This window comes from Hemitrygon akajei, chromosome 8 (assembly GCF_048418815.1).
Source record: "Hemitrygon akajei chromosome 8, sHemAka1.3, whole genome shotgun sequence".
NCBI lineage: Eukaryota > Metazoa > Chordata > Chondrichthyes > Myliobatiformes > Dasyatidae > Hemitrygon > Hemitrygon akajei.
Genome location: NC_133131.1, coordinates 12080637 through 12100215, shown reverse-complemented (window position 1 = coordinate 12100215; position 19579 = coordinate 12080637). Strand labels below are relative to the sequence as shown.

General features: G+C 40.7%; 2 protein-coding genes and 1 pseudogene across 7 annotated transcripts in view; 1 reads left to right on the top strand and 2 right to left on the bottom strand.

Annotated features, from left to right (window-relative positions):
- Positions 1–19579, top strand: part of LOC140731641 (neurofibromin) — a 359419-nt gene that overhangs the window by 229089 nt on the left and 110751 nt on the right. The gene's annotated exons all lie outside the window — the stretch shown is intronic.
- LOC140731640 (uncharacterized) lies at positions 5173–17499 on the bottom strand. The gene is made up of 2 exons (XM_073053255.1): positions 17028–17499; positions 5173–9676 (listed from the first exon to the last, which is right to left on the bottom strand). Exon 2 carries the CDS (start codon positions 9614–9616, stop codon positions 8636–8638), a length of 981 nt encoding a protein of 326 aa, XP_072909356.1. The 5' UTR covers positions 9617–9676; positions 17028–17499; the 3' UTR covers positions 5173–8635.
- Positions 12721–12935, bottom strand: LOC140732561 (U2 spliceosomal RNA; annotated as a pseudogene).

Below are 19579 nucleotides of genomic sequence, written 5' to 3'. Positions count from 1 at the left end.
TTTTTACAGTTGAAAATAGACAGATTTTCCCATGGAACCCTGTGAGGGATTGTCTGCATGTTATAGTTTTAACACTTTCCTTGATAATTTCTAGTGAGGAGGATCAAAAACACCAATTGGACGACATGATAGTGTGGTGGTTAGCCTAAGGATTTACAGTGCCTGTGGCCCATGTTCAATTCCTGTATGTTATCCCCATGAACTTCCCCGGGTACTCCAGTTTCCTTCCATGATCCAGAGACATACGGATTAGTTGGTTCACTGGTCAGATGTATGAAAGTAAGTGGATTGGGCTTGTTGTGCTGGGAGGGCCTGTTACCGTGCAGCATCTCTAAGTAAAATAAATACAAATTAAAAATGAAAGTCAGCACGTAGGCTTCAAAATGCAGCCCTAATGTAATTTTGCACCCACAAGCAGAATAGAAATATCTTTTGATCCAATCAGCCTCCCACTCCATTGTGAAAAGTTTCACCACTCCCAAAACTACAGAGTCAAAAGAATAGGTTGGAGATTCACTATACTTGCAAAGTCAAAAGAACAGGCTAAATAGCCAGTATTATTTGGAGTGATGGGAAGAAATATTTCTTCTGTCAGTCATATTCTAAAGGAGTACTTTCACATTCAGTTTGGCCTGAATATTACTTACCCAACATTACATGTCTTTTGACCAGAGCTCAGAAAATCTTTCTCCTTTGCACTATCTGACATCCTTTTCTTCTATAGAAACACAGAAACCCTACAGCACAATACAGGCCCTTTGGCCCACAAAGCTGTGCCAAACATGTCCCTACCTTAGAACTACCTTTACCCTTAGCCCTCTATTTTTCCAAGCTCCATGTACCCATCCAGGATTCTCTTAAAAGACCCGATTGTTTTGCCTCCACCGCCGTTGCCAGCAGCCCATTCCACGCACTCACCACTCTTTGCGTGAAAAACTTACCCCTGACCTCTGTACCTACTTCCAAGTACCTTAAAACGAATCAATATTTTAGGAAATTAAAATCTCCCACCACAACAACCCTGTTATTATTGCACCTTTCCAGAATTTGTCTCCCTATCTGCTCAGTGTCTCTGTTACTATTGGGTGGTCTATAAAAAAACACCCAGTAGAGTTATTGACCCCTTCCTGTTCCTAACTTCCACCCACAGAGACTCAGTAGACAACCCCTCCATGACTTCCTCCTTTTCTGCAGCCATGACGCTATCTCTGATCAACAGTGCCATGCCCCCACCTCTTTTGCCTACCTCCCTTTGCTTTCTGGAACATCTAAAGCCTGGCACTTGAAGTAGCCATTCCTGCCCCTGAGCCATCCAAGTCTCCATAATGGCCACAACATCATAGCTCCAAGTGCTGATCCACGCTTTAAGCTCACCCGCTTTATTCATGATACTCCTCGCATTTCTCCAAAGATAAAGGTTAGCTTCATTTGTCACGTACATTACAACATACGGTGAAATGTGTCATTTGTATCAAATCAATGAGGATTGTGCTGGGTTGCCCACAAGTGTAACTGCAGTTCTAGCACCAACATACCAAGCCCCACAACTCGCTGACCCTAACCCTAAATATATGCCTTTGGAATGTGGGAGAAAACTGGGGCACCCAGAGGAAACGCACATGGTCACAGGTAAAACATTCTTATAGACAGAGCCAGAAATGAGAACTCTAGTCTTGCAACTGGCGCTGTAATAACATTAGGCTAATTATTGTGCTACCGTGCTGCTCATTCTCTGGGGTAAGAACAACCAATTGAGATAAAAGATTTGGCTAATGCTTCAAACCTTCATGGACCCAAGTTGATTGAGAGTAGATTGGAAAGAACATTTTTAAATCCTACAATAATGGGACATTGCTTTGCTTTGAGTTTCACCCCCCAAGTGCATTGAAGAAACTTGTACATTACAGTGGGTTCAACGATGCTGTCCCCACAAATTTACCCTGTAAGATCAGTCTGAACTAGGTGCTGCATGAACCCTTCACCAAGTGACTTGGAGATAACAGTAATACATGGCAAATTTGGGGTCCAGTATGAAATCTGAAATGAATGTACTTACCGTCTGTTATGCTGCTGGCGTTTAGGGCAGCAATGAAGATCCTCCAACTCTGGCAACGTCCAGGGCCTCATTCATCATGTCAGCTTCTTCCTCCCAGTTTTCACTGCTGTCAATCTTGCAAGTCCTGGGTGGGGACTCAGGAATACCTTTCCACTCAGATGCAGAAGGATTCTTCATTGCTGTTTCCATATCAATATTTTTTTGTACCAGTCTGGGTTGTTAACCCTGAGCTGAACAGCTGAACCTGGAAGACCGGTGGATCACTCATAGTCCGTACCCACTCCTTTGACCTGTTTGGCATGGGTGACCCTACCAAGAGCCAAAGCACAAAGCTCTGACTCCATGCAACACAGCTCTCCTGGTGGGTGAGGCACGCAAACCTCCAAACCCCACGACAAAGTTGTGGTCCTCTTGGAGGGAAATGAATGTGGTAATGGCTATTATCATATGTTACTTTTATGGGACTTACAGTTGATAGTTTACAATTCTTCTCTGGCAATTGACCTATTGTATGTTCTCAGCATTATTTTTCTTTGTTAATATACTATATAACAGGTTAGAGAACATATTTTACAAAGATCAAAACTTCCAATACCCATTGTTAATTAAAATTAGATAAGCATGTAGTTGATAGAAAAATTGAGGGCTCTGTAGGAGGGTAGATTGTAGGTAGATTGATCTTAAAATAGGTTAAAAGATTGGCACAACATCAGGGCCTAAAGGGCCTGTATTGTGCTGTAATGTTCTATGACATTACTTTAATTCAAATTGCTTAGATGCATATTCTTTGATTTGTCTTACAGCATTACATTGCATGTGGTATGTACAAATAGGAATGTACTGACAAGGTGTAACTGCTGGTGTACAGTGTATTGCTGGAAAAAAAATAAAAGTGCTCTGCCATGCAGTTTCCCCCCTCCATGTGACAAGCCATTCAGTTCAGTATTACTCAGAACCCCCTGCCCCCCAATACAGCGCTGCGGCCACTTAGGTTTTTGTTTCCTAGTCTCTGAAATGAGGTCAAAACTTCTGTCTCAAATGAAATTGCTTACCATTCAATTCTTTGTAGGTAATATAAGATTTACCTGCAAAGTGCCTGAGGTCAGTAATGTTCTGTACGCGTTGTAAGTTCATCCTGCTGCTAATTCAAACTATAGCAGGAGGGTTCCACACTGAAAAGCAAAATGAAAGTAAATTCACTCCAGTCATTCCATGAGTGAATGGGTTTGAGAGGGAAATGAATTGAAATACAAGGCCTTAGTGGATTTCGCAATCCTATCCTGATAACCCCGCTGTGTTTTTTTTTTGTCGTTTCCTTGCAGTTTGGATTTTCCCTTCCTTTATTTAACTAATTTTAAGTTGTGCTCTTGAGAACTGTAGATGGGCCTAATTCAAAGTGATGTCATGAAGGATTCCTCCCACCCTACTTGTGGACTGTTTGTCGCACACCTATCAGGGAAGTGGCTACGCAGCACCCACACCAGGATCTCCAGACTCAAAAACAGCTACTTCCCCCCATCAGGGATCAACACCTCCACCCATTAACCCACCCTAACACCACTATATAAGCACCACCCACAACCAGTCTATGTGTTTAGGATTGCTTTTATATTTATTGAGTTTTTTAGTGTTCTTTACGCCTATTGTTATTTTTTAAAGCTGCGTCAGATCCAGAGTAACAATGATTTCATTCTGCTTTACACTTGTGTACTGAAGAATGACAGTAAACAGTCTTGAATCTAATGTACTAATACCACTCAGAGTTCTGAATGGTATGGACATGAACAACAAGTAGGGAATAAAGTTTTGGTCTTATTGAGGAAGCATGCACTTACCTCATAGACAACGTAATGAAGATTCATTGGAGTGATAGTAATTACTGGGATGATTTAAGTTGATTGGGCCTACACTCCAGAGGTTAAAACTAAAGGTGACCTAATTGAAGCGGTTAAGAGACTGAGGAGACTTGACAGAATGAACGTTCACCATTATGCTGGGTCTGAAAATAGAGAATGGGGTCTCAGAGTAAATAGTTGAACAGAACAATACTGCACAGTACAAGCCCTTTAGTCCACAAGTGTTGTGCAAACCTTCCAACCTACTCCAAGATCAAATTAACCCTCCCATCCCACACAGCCCTCCATTTTTCTCTTATCTATGTGCCCATTTAGCAATGTCCTCAATGTCCCTCAAGTATGTGCCTCTACCATCGCCCCTGACAATGTGTTCCATGCACTTGCCACTCTCTGTTTTTAAAAAAAACTACCTTTGATAGCTCATCTATATTTGCATCCAGTCACCTTAAAATTATGCCCCCTCACGTTAGCCATTTCCGCCCTGGGAAAAGGTCTCTGGATATCCACTTGATCTGTACCTCATCATCTTATTCACCTCTATCAAGTCGCCTTTTGTCCTCTTCCACCCTTATCAAGTCGTCTCTCATCCTTTTGGTAGGATTGAGATGAGCGAAGTATTCTTGTCACTGAAGAAGATAAATCTTCAAAATTGTCTGCTTCTGAAGTGGTGTGTTATTGAAACAGTAAAAGCTGAAACTTTTGAATTATAGGGGAGTCCAACTGTGGAGTGATTGGGCAAGAAAGTAATGTCAACACCAAACGTCAGATCAAACGTGATTTCATTGCACAGATGGAGTGAGTTCAAGGAGCTATCTAATGCTCCTTTGTCTTATATTATTAACCCCAATGTTTCAGTTCTAAATTTTTCTCCGTGCATCCTCATGGCTCATCTCATCTGTATAATTAGAAACTTTTTTTTTAATGACCTGGAAAGTACTTTGTAATTTTATATAATATGGGGTCATTAAAAGGGCTGTCAAACGAACAGGTTATGCAGCACTCCCCAAGCCCATTTTGAAAATCTGTTTATTTTATCCACATGGAATGTAGTACTTTCATTGGAATTAATTTAAAGTTAGCATGGCTACACTGTTGGATAGTGCAACCATCCTGAGTTCAAGTTAATTCCTGAGTATATACTCTAATTTGTAATCCTCCCAACATTTAAGATAACGAGTTCAAACTGAAATGCCATCAGATTTGTGCAGTGGAGCGTTCTATTTGTCTAATTTGAGATGCATTTAAGAAAGACTCACGGTGACAGTCTTGTTGCCTTTATTACATTTTTTGTTATGCAGTAACGAAACTTGGTGCTAGTTACATTCAGATTAACAAATGTACAGATTTAGTGTGCCACCAAAATGCTTATTAAGTAGTAGTTTTGAAATGCATTCTCTGTCCACTGTGCCCTTTTTTTAAACTGGGATCATCTTTCAACTCCTTATGATTTTTAAAAGGTTTAAATGGGGAGTAAAATGGAAATCATCACAGCAAGGAATTTTCCTAAATGAAAACAGGGAATTGTGAGCTTTGACCACGCCACATTGATTGTGCAAAGCATTTTCTGTGGCAAATTGGGGTGGGGTGGTGCGGAGGAAATTAATGTACTCTCTACACCTGTCCCTTGGGGGGGGGAAAGAGTAATCAGTCTAAACCAAAGACAGGACTGGCACTGTGTTGTTCCAGGGAACATACAGCATAGAATTCCAAGCACTAGTTCCCTGTTGCAGTGCCAAAAATCTTTTGCTTAGCAATTTGTCTCAACTACCGTCAAATTGGACTCAGTGGAACTCTAAAATGAAATATTCTTAACAATCGTGCAGAGTTAAAGCTTCTAAGACTCATTGCTGTTTCTACGACATGCTAGCAACAATCACATGGGTTTTCATGGATTTATCCAAGTGCCTAAAGTTGGAAGAGCATTGAGTAAATGAACTATTTATAACTTGCTCTCCCCAAATGTGCACCTCGCATATAATTATGCAGGCAACTGAGATTAAGTTCACCCATCAGAATCTACCCCCTTATGATCTTAGGTCTGTGGATCTTACATTATAACTGCCCCATCGTACCTTCCTAAAAACTCCAGTGCTTTTGTCTTCATCCTTAAACTTGGAGCATTGCCTCTCTTTATTTAACTAATTTATGTCTGTGCTCTCAAAAACTGTAGATGGGCCAAATTTATAGTGATATCAAATACATTGATAGCAGTCAGGGTCGTTTACCGGCATGGTACTTTCTGTGACAGTCCTCAAGCCCATTCTGAAAACTTGTTGCTTTCATTTTACCGATTGCATAATTTTTTCTGTTTATTGAAATACTATGTGGAATATGCCCTTCTGGCCCGTCAAGCCGTGCCAAGGACAATTTAAAACGACCAATTAACCTCCAAACCGGTACGTCTTTAGACTGTGGGAGGAACCCGGAGTACTCGGGGGGAGAGTCACACAGTCACGGGGAGAACGTACAAACTCCTTACAGGCAGAGGCGGGAACTGGACCCAGGTAAAGCATTGTGCTAACCACTATGCTACCATGCATTTTAGCTCCATGCATTATTATTGTTTTACCACCTTCTATCTGAATGCACCGTGTAATTGTTGGATCTATATGAACAGTATGCAATAGAAGCTTTTTACTGTACTTCAGTACATGTATACAAAAACCAATCCCCCTCTTCATTACCATTGGGATATGAAGAGCATGCACAGATCCCTGAATTGAGATCAGATCTCTCTCCTGATGGACATTGTTGGAGGTAGGGTTGGAATGTAAATGCGAGTAACACATACAAAATGCAGGAGGAACTCAGCAGGCCAGGCAACATCAATGGAAAAGAGTACAGTCGACATTTCAGGCTGAGACCCTTCATCAGGACTGGAAAAAAAGATGAGGGGTCAGTGTAAGAAAGTGGGGGGGAAGGGAGGAAGAACATCGAGGTGATAGGTGAAACTGGGGGAGGTTGGGGAGAGGTGAAGTAAAGGTGAAGTTTATTGGTATAACAGATGCAGGGCTGAAGAAGAGGGAATCTGGTAGGAGAGGACAGAAGGCCATGGAAGAAAGAAAAAGGGGAGGAGCCCCAGAGGGAGGTGAGGCAGGTAAGGAGATAAGGTGAGAGAGTGAAATAGGAAGGCAGGGGAAGGGGGCTTTACCAGTAGTTCGAGAAATCGATGTTCATGCCATCAGGTTGGAAGCTACTCAGACGGAATATATGGTGTTGCTCCTCCAATCTGAGTGTGGCCTCAACACAGCAGCTGAGGAGGTCATGAACTGACGTGTCAGAATGGGAATGGGAAGTGGAATTAAAATGGGTGGTCACCAGGAGATCCCATTATTTTTCTGGCAAATGAGTGTAGGTACTCAGCAAAGCAATCTCCTGACCTGCGTCAATTCTCACCAATATACAGGAGACCACACCTGGGGCACTGGATACAGTAGATGACCCCATCACACTCACAGGTAAAGTGTGAAGGACTGTTTGGGACCCCGAATGATAGTGAGGGAGGAATTGTAGGACAGGTGTAGCACTTGATCTGTTTACAAGGATAAATGCCTGGAGGGAGATCAGTAGGGAAGAATGAATGGACAATGGAGTTGTGTAGGGAGCGATCCCTGTGGAAAGCAGAAAATGGGGGAGAGGGAAAGACATGCTTGGGAATGGAATCCTGTTGGATGAAGGGTCTCAGCCCAAAACGTCGACTGTACTCTTTTCCATAGATGCTGCCTAACCTGCTGAGTTCCTCCAGCATTTTGTGTGTGTTGCTCTCCCATTAGTTTTAGACTCAGATTTTCTCAGAATATAAATGCGAGTATTGATTAAAAGGAGAATTGGCAGACAGGCGAAAACACAGATTCATTGGATGTAATTTTGGCACAAATGAAAACTGCAAATGAAGAAATAAAGCAAGCCTAATAATACCTTTTAGAAGGAATAATGACTAAGATTGAGGCCTTAAGGCTCAGATGAGGCCATGTGATGAAATCAGAAAACCAAAGTTTGAATCCATCTCTAAAAGTATTCTTTGTGCCATAAGTTTGCAAAACAATTAAAAAATAAAAGGTTTTCACATTTTGGGATACTGGTCTTAATATTGCATTTACAGAATCAAGTCAGCCTATAGCCAAACCCTTGAACAACAACTTAGGAAACTAAGCAAAGTTTTTTTAAATTTGTTGCCTAAAAATTGCTTTGCCATTTAAGTAGAGCAAATGCTGCGTTTACTGTAGGATGATGGTTCAGAATTTCATTCACAGACTGTACGTAGGATTACTGCTGAAGGTGGAATTGCTGAAGACAAATATATTGAGATTCTCCAGTGTTAGCTAATGGTCCTTGGTACAGGGAGGTGGGAGTGAAATAAAAAATTGTAAGAATAGACTTCAATCTTTGTAAGTTGAAATAAGACGGACTTATTTATCTATCGTTTTAATCAAGCCAAAAGCAGAAATGCAGCAATAAGGTTGCAATGCAGAACAAATGCCGTACCTCTGTTAATGAACCCACATCTAATTTGTGTATTGGAAAGATGCTGTGTTTTGTACTTTAGGTATAGTACATAATTTTGTCACATCTAATTTTAAAACATAGTGATCAAATGCTAATGCACGGAAGCATTTACTGCAGAGAACCAGTTTTTACTTATAGCTTCAGAAGACCCTACACTGGGCCGCCTTCAATACATTTGAGAGAGCTAAAACAGACATCTGCTACTTCTGATCTCTACTCAGGGAGGCGGAGGCAAATCAGAATCATTCACAAGATCCAAAAATTCCATTGGCGGGGGAGGAAAATCATTATTGTTTGAAACTGTATCAGGGACACCTTCTGGCAAGTCCGAAGCTTCTGCATTTGTTGCGAGCGCTGGAGATTGCTGGTCACCTTCATTCAGAGGAAGCTCTGTCTCAGGCGGTGGTGGAAATTCTTGACTTGGTGTTTCAGTTAAAACTAGTGGTTCTTTTTCTTTGTCATTGTCTTTGACTTCAGGCGGTGTCTCTTCTTCAGTCTCAGTTGAAGCTAAATTCTTGATCCCTTGAACCTCCTGTACCTCCATGTTATATTGATCCAGTAAGGAATCACGTTTTGACTTTTTGGTTAGAAAGGTGGTGAGTGAGGGGCGTTTCGCTGCAGTAGAATTAAGATCACAGCCTTCGGATGCGTGTTCAGTATCTTCACCAACTGGTCCTGGGCAAGTTCCTGCCCAGGAGAGGTCCTGCACTGTATTTGTTCTTAAGCATCTTTTTGTCAAGAATATGCCAATAATGCAGACCACCAAAAGTAGCAATAATCCACCTATGATGCAAGCGATGATCATGCTTGCATTCAGATTGTCATTGTCGTTACTTTGTTCCTTCGTGGTTGACTTCCTCATCACCTGTTTAGTTGTCGGTAACTTAGTTGGATTATTTGTCTTCACATTTGAAGTTGACTGAGAGGCCAGACTTGAAGTAGATGGTTTGGATGATAACGTTACCGTTTGCGAAGTCGTGGAAGACGTCAAATTCGTGAAATTAGAAGTGATGTTGTGGTGGTTGTTTGGAAGTTCACTTGCATTGGTTGGAGACATTGTCGTATTTGAGTTTTCAACTAATGATGTATTTTGAGCAATTGATATACTGAAATTTGCTGTTGATATGCGGTCCGTGGTACTTGAACCCATCAGGCCATTTACTAGTAGTGCCAGTATAGTCAACTGGATTGCTTCCATGTTATTTCTTAAGGCAGAGGATTTTGAAGCTTAGAACAGCTTGCTGAGACTTCTTAATATCTGCAAGAATTAAGAACTGGTTTTCAATATTTTTATGTATAATTGTAGCAAAACTATTTATATTTAAAGCTGAGACAAATATTTAGATAGAGCTATGGGCTGCCCATATCTTAATGACCCACTTTCTTAAATTTCATCCCATTATTAAGCTGGTTTAAATGTGGCAGTTTTTTTAAAACTTGTGACAGTAATGGTGTTTGAAACAACAAGTTCTGTTAATAAGTGAGAGTGGTTTCATTTTGAGTTTCTGGCATACACTCGTGTATGTGGCAGTGGGTTCAGGATTTGATTTAAATAGGACGTCCAGAGGTAAAGCACAGATGTGCTTTAATGCTTCACTTACTCAGTGGAAATTTCACAGCCAAGAGGATGAAGGTAACAGTAAGATAGTTCACATTTTTTAATTATTTCAGGTTTTTATTCCATGAATTACTTTAATTGATTTATCCCTGTTTAGATAATTTTATATTTTCATATTTTTAAATTTTGAATCTCGGGGGAATAGACTAACTTCAAAAAGTTAATAGTTTAACACAAAGCAGAGTGTGAACACAGCTTTATCTGGGCCATTATTTTCAGTTCTCTCCCTCTTTTGTGCACGGGGAGGTAGGGGTAGGCTAGTGACAGTTTTGTTACACTATGTAATCAGGATCATCTGGCCCTGAGGATAAAGGGAGTGTGCAGAAGAACTTAGTTAGACTGATTGGGAGAATGAGCAAAGAAGTGACAGGTGGAATATAGTGTGGGGAAATGTATAGCCAAGCACTTTGGTAGAAGGAATTACGGTGTATACTATTTTCTAAATGGGGAGAAAGTTTAAAAATCAGAGGTGTAAATGGACTTAGGAGTCCTTGTGAAGGATTCCCTAAAGGTTAACTTGCAGGCTGAGTCAGTGGTAAGGAAAGCAAATGCAATGTCAGCATTCATTTCAAGAGGACTTGAATATAAGAGCAATGCTGAGGCTTTTTAGGCATTGGTCAAACGACACAGAGCATTTTGAACAGTTTTGAGCCTTATCAAAGAAAAGATGTGCTGGCATTGGAGAAGATCCAGAGGAGGTTCGCAAGAATGATTTCAGGATTGGAAGGGTTAAAGTATGAGGAGTGTTTGATGGCTCTGGGGTGGGGGTGGAGTGGCATCTCATTGAAACATATCAAATTTTGAAAGGTCTGGATAGAGTGGATGTGGGGAGGATGTTTTCGTAAAGTGAGTGGTGGGTGAGTCTAGGACAAGAGGCACATCCTCAAAATAGAGGGACATCCCTTTAGATCAGAAATGAGGAAGAATTTCTTTATCCGGAAGGTGTTGCCTAACCTATGAGTTCCTCTAGCATGTTGTGTGTGTTATTCTGGATTTCCAGTATCTGCAGAATCTCTTGTGTTTGTGCACTGGCTAGCTTTTCCTGAGTAGAGAACAGAGACAACTCAACAGCTTCTCAGTATGCATTAATTGTACCTCCCCTGTGAGCGGCTGTTCCCTTATGAATATCATTGGAAGATCACATTGACTGCCCTGTGGTACATACTGTTTATTATAAATAACTATAAATTACACATTGCACATTTAGGCAGAGACGTAACATAAAGATTTTTACTCCTCATGTATATGAAGGATATGTCAATTCAATTCATTTAATGGCAGGTAATCAGCATTGAAGAACTGCATGTCTTATGAAGTTCCATTCCTACTCTTTGGGTAGCTAATTCCAGAACTTCCAAGTTTTATTGGCCAGTAGTCATGAATAAATCGGTGCCCTCCTTCTGAAAAAAAATCCTGTATTTTGTATATACTGATTCCATCTTCAGAAGTATTTATCTGGTTAGCAACTTTGTAATGAACTGCTTATGCCTGGCCCTCACGGTACATTGATTTTAAACTTAAGAAGAACTACTGTTCGGCAGAATCTGAAACCATTCGGAATTATTATAGAGTTGTACTGCATGGAAAAAGACCCCTTGGCACAACTCACCCATGCCAGCTAAGGTACCTGTTTGCCTGCATTTGGCCTACACTCCTGTAAACTTTTTCTGTCCGTGTATCTGTCTAAATGATTTTTATTTGAAACGTTCCTCTGGCAGCTCGTTCCTATTCCTGTACCCACTACCCTCAGTGCGGAAAAAGTTTCCCCTCAGTTCCCTTTTAAATCTTTCCCAGATCTCACCTTAAATCTATGTGCTCTAGTTTTAGACTCCCCGACCTTAGGAAAAAGACTGTGACCATCCACCTATAAGTTGCAGCCTATCCATCTCCTGATCGAACAGCACAGTACAGGCCCTTCAGTCCACCGTGTTATGCTGATCAACTCTAAACTCAACCTAACTCTTCCCTCTGACATAGCCCTCCATTTTTTATATCACCCATGTCTCTATATAAAGAGTCTACAACCACTCTCTTTTATAAGTTCCCGTTATTACTAAGTCCCCCTGTTCCAGTAACATCCTTCTAAATCTTTTCTGCACCCTTTGCAGCTTAATAGCATCCTTCTTATAGCTGAGCAATCGGAACTGAGCACACTACTCTGAGCGTGGTCGTGCACTTGCACAGTTGCAACGTGACATCCCAGCTTCTATACTCAGTCCCCTGACTACTGAAGGCAAACATGCCAGACGCCGCCTTCATCACCCTGTCTACCTGTGCCACCACTCTGCACACGTAACCTTAGGTCCTTCTGTTCTACAACTTTTCCATTTACTTAGTAAGTCCTGCTTGGTTTAACTTTCCAAGTTCTACCATTTTACAGTGCAATTCCTTAGCTTCCGTGACATTCTTCATGGCAAATACTAATAAGAAATATTCATTTAACAGCTTCTTGTCTCGTGTGGTTCTACTCATAGACAACCATGTTGATCCTGAAGAGGACACCACCTTTTCCTAATTACCGTAGTTTTTTTTGCTTTTAGGAGGATCTGTGGCTGAAAATGGAGGAACAAAAGAACTAGGAGAAAGAGTTAGCAGTAGGGTACATCTTGGAGTTTGGTGGGGAGGAAGATGTATGTCTATATGCTCTTTTCGCATCCTGTTTATTTTTAATTTTTGTATAGGACCTTAACTTGCCTTTTCAACAAAAGTATAATAACTTAAAAGGATGCTCAGCATATTAAAGGACAGCTTTGTGTCTGCTATTTACTTAGCCTTCCTACATGAGATGCTAACAATAAAAAGAACTGAATTATTATTGTGTTTTCGGCCATCAGTAAGAGAATACGGATCGCTGCGCTCTCTCCTACACTTGATCTTAGCCAAAAGGCCGAGAAGCGATGCTGCGCTCTCTCCTTTGGCAAGAGTTGCACAAAGAGCTTTCAACTCTTTTTGTAGCTTCTGTCATGATTTCATTTCCTGAATTTGGGTGAATATCCCAAATCATACTGCTGGCTGGTGGAACCCTATTTTCACAATTGATTTCAATCACTAGTTGTAATCTGACGGTCTGTTCCTGAACAGCGATGCTATCTGCTTTGTGCAAGTTAACAGGTTTGCAGTATGGATTGTGGCCAAGACTGAAAGGACTGCATTGGCAGTCTGCTGCAGATCTGTCAGGTCAGCACACCAGTGAAGTGATTTAGTCCATAATTTGTTACTACTACTGTTGGTGTAATAATTACTGAACGTTACAGGGCAGTAAATGTGTTTTAAATAATGTTATAGATCTCTTATCGTTCTTCTACACTCAACCCCGCAGTATTTGTTTGTTCAAATACTTCTAACCAGTGCTGACAGAATTTAAGCATAAAGACATTGAATAATAGACTGTAAGCACTTTTTTGTGTGATACACTGCAGTTTCCAAGTGGCTCTTTAGACATAATCCCTGCAGTGAAAGTTGGACTTAGAATATATACCTGCATCATTGCTGCACCACTTACAAATGAAACTTGAGGCATCCGATAATGAACTCAGCAGGTCAGGCAGCATCAATGGAAAAGAGTAAAGATTTGAGGTTTCAGGCCAAGGCCCTTCTCCAGGACTGAGGCCTCCCCCCCACCTTTTTATTCATACATGTTACTGCCCTCCCCCAGTCCTGAAGAAGGGTCTCGTCCTGAAACATCAACTGTTTACTCTTTTCCATAGATGCTGCCTGACCAGCTGAGTTCCTCCAGCATTTTGTGTGTGTGTTGCTCTGCATTTCCAGCATCAGTAGATTTTCTCGTGTTTCCAATAATGAAGATGCATTTTTAAACATCGTGCATATTACTTCTGTTCAGGTAACCTAGCTAATAGGAAAATAGCTTTCTAATTTTAGCTGGCAAAGTACTCTGTTTAAGAGAGTTATATAAAGTATATACTACAAATTATAATAAAAAGTATATAATACAGAAGATAAAATAATTAGTGCGAAAAGAGAGCACAAGTTAGTGAGGTAGTGTTGATGGATTAATGGACTGTTCAGAAATCTGATGGTGGAGGGGAAGAAGCTGTTCCTAAAATGTTGAGTGTGGGTATTTAGGCTCCTGTGCCTCCTCTCTGGTGGTAGTAATGAGAAGAGGACATGACCTGGGGGTGGGGGGGGTTGGTCCTTAATGGTGGATGCCTCCATTTTGAGGCATCGCTTTCTGAAGATCTCCTTGATGCTGAGGAGGCTAGTGCCCATGGTGGAGCTGGCTGAGTTTAGATCTCTCTACCAATTTTTCCAATCCTGTGCAATGGTCCCTCCACACCAACTGATGATGCAGCCAATTAGCCTGCTCTCCACTGTACCTCAGTAGAAATTTGCCTGAGCTTTTGTTGACATATTTTAAATGCCATCTCATAAGCCAGTATTATATTGACTATTATTACTTTTTAATACTTGATTTATTTCAATAATTTGCATTGACTTGAATTAATTGAGCAGCATTAAGTTTCAAATGATACTACCTACATACAATTGGCTGCAAAGTGCACGTGGCTTAGGAAAAGTTGATTTTTTGATTTTGCTTTTTCTAAGGTCTAAATGTGGAAAGGTGCTTTGTGACAGGAATCTACAATGCAACTTCTACAAAATGGCTGACATCAATGTCACTTCCTTAAACTGTTAGTGACTGCACAAAAAGTACATGCAGGCAGTTTCATTGCACATTTAACTCATCCATTCATGTACCATTGCAATAACGCGGAATTTTGTATCATTTCTCCAGCCCATGTTTTCCTCAGCTTACAAAGTCCATGTGTGAAGTTCAGGGTTAAATTATACAAGGTGTTTGTCAGAGAGGGAATTAAATCTTGTGTGGGAGACATGACCACTGTTAATAACTCCCATTGTCACATTTCAAAAATCATCAGTAGCAAAATTTCCAAACTAGTCAATGGTTTATATAGCACTGTACTGCTGGTGCAAAATAACTTATTTCACCTCATGTAGGACAGTGCCAATAAACCTGATTCTGACACGGAGCAACACACAGAAAATGCTGGAGGAACTTAGGCAGCACCTATGGAGGGCAATAAACAATTGGTGTTTCAGGCCGTGATCCTTCATCAGTGCTGATGAAAAGTCTCAACCAGAAAAATCAACCATTTATTCCCCTCCTTAGATGCTGTCTGACTTACTGAGTTCCTCCAACATTTTGTATGTGTTGCTCAAAATTTCCAGCATCTGCAGAAGTTCTTGTGTTTATGATTCTGCTCAACCACCTCTAGGGACTTCAGGACACTTGCACTGTTCGCGTATTTGCTTTTCGAACTCATCGTTTCATTGCACAGAAAATGGATGTCTTTACGACCCACAAACATGAGGTAATATTGTCATGGGTTCCTTTGCAACTAGCAAAAGGGAAGTCGTGAATTTTCTTTGACAGGAGGATAACACTTTGGTGTTAACAAGAGGATAACAAGAGGTTCAGTGGTTGATGTGTCTGGAGAAATGCACACAAGGTGCCGGAGAAACTCAGCAGGTCAGGCAGCATCTCTGGAGAGGAACGAAGAGTTGGCGTTTCAGGCTGAGACCCTTCATCAGAAAACATTTCTTTAGTAATGTACTATAATACATTAGCAAGTATTAAGAACATGAAAAAATCAGTAGACGCTGGAAATCCAAAGCAACACACACACACACACACACAGAGTGCTGGAGGAATGCAGCAGGTCAGGCAGCATTTATGGAAAAGTGTTAATGTGAAATTTCTGATGAAGGATCTTGGCCCAAAACATTGACTGTTTACTTTTTCCTTAGATGCTGCCTGAATTGCGAGGTTCCTCCAACATTGTGTACATGTGTTGCTTAGCATTTATTGAGTGCTGAGAATGAGATTTGTACACATGGTTTTATGACAGACAGGTGAAGGTGTAATCAGTGAACCAGAACATTGGTGACACTATTAGAAACACTTTATACTTTCAAATTGCAAAGAAAACCAAATTGCTTTTCATTGATAAAGAAAGCATGCCATTTGGAGAAAAAAGCGTGATTGCCCTGACATTTCCTTGTTGTTAGGGCTGCAGTTTGACACAAACAACTGCTGTGTTTGGCTGCACTGCTCCCACTGTTCTTAAAAGTAAAAATCAGTCATTTATACTGACTGTCTGAGAGGGGTTTGAATTAGTGGCATTATATGACTCCATTTACATATAAATCACCACAATAAATTAGTTTCAATGGAGAATGAAACTTATCTTTTTTATCAGCAGTTTACTTTAGATCCAACTTGTATTCAGAATAATACTGTGTAGAAACAACCATAAGCTGAGTTTTTAAGATTGGCACCATGAAGTGGATTTGATGTAGAATTGATGTTACTTTGGTTTACAATAACTTTGAATTCTAAAACAATCTGCCACTAAACTCTCTACACCCCAAACATCTCTAGTAATTTGCATGATAGTAAAATCAGATATCCACATTAGGTTGTTATTTTGTAAAGGGCATTTTTGTCAAAATAAACATTATTCAGAAAAAATACTCGCAAGATTAAACCATGCAATGCCTTTTCATTCTTTAAACATAATCAATGCTTTTAGGGGTTCCCAACCTTTTTTATGCCCAGGTTGGGAGCCCCTGTTTCAGTGCTATTCTTCTACATTCCTACACATCGATAGCACTGCTCACTCTGGGGTGGTATGCTGCCACACGAGGGGTTTCCTCACTCAGCCCAGCCCCCACCTCTTCAGTAGCAGAAGAACCCTACACTGTGGGTCATCCCCACCGAGCCGAGGTCTTTTTACTTATCTTATTTACCTCCGTCCCTCCAAATCTCCACTCATTTGTCTCTGCTGCCGTCACTTAAATACCATGTTGCCTCACTCAGTTGACACATTGATCACACTGCATTTGTCTTAATGTGTAGTCACATTCAAAACTGAATGTCCCATTCCTCTGTGATGAAGTTCGTCAATGCATCTATCAAAACACAATCACTCATGCTCTTGAAAACACTTACCACAGAGAGCTTGGACCTGGAGTTTGAAGGATGCGTCTAGTACAGCCTTTGCAGGGTATTACACATTGAAGCAGAAATTCCTGTGAGTTTGATCACTTTGCATTTATTGTCACCCTTAGTAATGGAGTTAACACTCAAAACCAATCAAGTTCATCTGTTGTGGTGCTGTCACTTGTTAATTTTGAGGTTTTAGTAAAAGGGAAGTAAGAGTACTGTACGTTCTCCGGATGTGAAGAAATTAGTAGCTGTATTGCTAGCAAGTACAATTCGGTCCAACATCCATTAAAAGTTTAACGATGAATGCCACATTTGTACTGTGTTGTGTGCTGCAGTCAGCAAGACCGCATTTATTGTAAACCTATTTGTGACATTGTAATTTTGTCCTGCTCTTCCAATAAACCGAGGTTAAACACGTGTGCTATTACTCAACCGGTGCTGGTGCAACTCTACACCCAGTATGGCTTTTCTGTGAAATGTTGCGCCTGGCTTCTCTCTTCCCCTTCCCAGGTTGCCATACGATAGTATTGGAATCCATTTGCAAGCTGAGCTTTGAATAAAAGTTCCTGCAGAAGAGAATGGGAAGCAAGTTTCATTTTAATTGATTTAGAGCCCTCGTATAAAACTTTCTTGGCTGAACCTTCTAAACAATATAATTCAGTGAAGGACTGGTGAAGAAGAGGAAGCATCAAGCTGAGTGAAGGGACAGACCTCACACTTTATTGAAAACTTAATTCACAGTCTGGACCTCATTATAGACACTTGTGGTTAAAAATGTTTTTCCAGATTTCAGGGGAAACCAGTGCTGTTCCATTTTCCCTCCCCTTTGACCTTTTCCTTGTGCTTGTCAGTAATGTGTGACCAATAGGCAGTTTGCAGAAATACGATTGATTCCTTAACAATCTTTTGGGCTGAATACATTTTGAATCTACCTCGTGTTCTCCAAAGGATGCAGTATTTTCTGCTTGGAATTGCAGAAACTAATTGCATTTATTTAAACTTCTACTGCATCATTCTGCAGAGCGGATATTGCAGTGCTACTACAGCTTGGGGCATCAGAGTTCAATTCAGTGCCGTCTGTAAGGAGTTTGTACATTCTCCCCGTGACCACACGGGTTTCCTCCAGGTGCTCCGGTTTCCTGGGTTGCTGGGTAGCAAAGCTCATTGGGCAGGAAAAGCCTGGTCAGCACTGTCTTCTTCATGTCTTCTTGGGCCCTTAGGTCCCAGTGGAGCAGAGTCCATTGATGATCTCCCATCTCCGTCATCCAAAGTCGATGGTAAGGTTGGAGTTCATCAATGTTTCTGTAATCCACTGGACAGCATCACCAGAGCCCTGTTGGCCAGCCTTACCCATTCCCATCTCTCATGACAGGAACATAGGGTTGGACTTTGAGAAGCTTCTGAATTGAATTGAATTGGCTTTATAACTTACATCTTCTGCACTGTATCTCTAAATAAATAACTATTTCTCCAAGGTAACAGCATTTGAATGTTAGATTAAACAATGTTAGATTAAATTTAATCTTTGAGGATGCAACTCATTTACCAATAATTTGATACTTGTCTTTTTTCTCCTGCACGCTTATTCCTCTCTGATTATTTATTTTTAACTAAGCACCTGTTGTCTATGATTGGAGGGAAAATATGATGCCCAAATTCCTTGAGGTGTGGGGGTGATATTAGAATGGCTATTTCTATCCATCTTTCCTCCACAACCCTCACTTTCTCTCGAAATTTTAAAAGAGCATCTCACAGGAGGAAGATTCCATGCAGAACACACTAATGATTTGGGATTTTTACATGACAAGAGTGGCCTGGAGTGGCCTGTGCTACGATGCATTCAGTAATATATGCCTTATAATGAGTGAACTGTATCGGATCAATTGCGGCCAATTGATTGTGTGTGTGTGTGTGTGTGTGTGTGTGTCCCTCTCCCTCTCTCTCTTTTATATGGTGGGCTTGGTTTGCTGCTCCCACACTTTGTTGCCCAGCATTGCTAACATGACACGGTGAAAACATTTAATCATACTACACCTTTGTCATTCTTGCTCTGCGCATATACAGGCTTTGATAGTCATATATTCAAACAACTTATTATTTTATATTCAGTGCCATGTATATAAATACACTTAAATATTTATGGTCTGTATGAATGCTGATGAAAGGATCGAGTGTACTGCTGCAAAATCTGATGAAGGGCCTCGGCCTGAAATGTTAACTTATTTATTCCCCTGCATAATGTTACCAGACCTACTGAGTTCCTTCAGAATTTTGTGTTTGTTGCTGAAAGCTTCCAGAATCTCTTGTGTTAATGATTCTGATACTGATACAAATTTCTTTCTTCCCCATTCTGATGTTTTAGTCTGAAAAACAACTGAACCTCTTGACCATGCATGCATGTTCTTATGCATTGAGTTACTGCCACATGATTGCCTGAGTAGATATTTGCATTAATAAGCAAGTATTGTGAAGTGTGCTTTGGTGAAGCTTAGTCTTGAAGGCAATCTGCACAATTGAACTACATTTCAACATAAATCCTTTGCTTAAATAGCAAG

What these genes read in the sequence shown, in the direction of transcription:
- LOC140731640 (XM_073053255.1), bottom strand. Translation starts at nt 9,616, where the DNA reads ATGGAAGCAATCCAGTTGACTATACTGGCACTACTAGTAAATGGCCTG.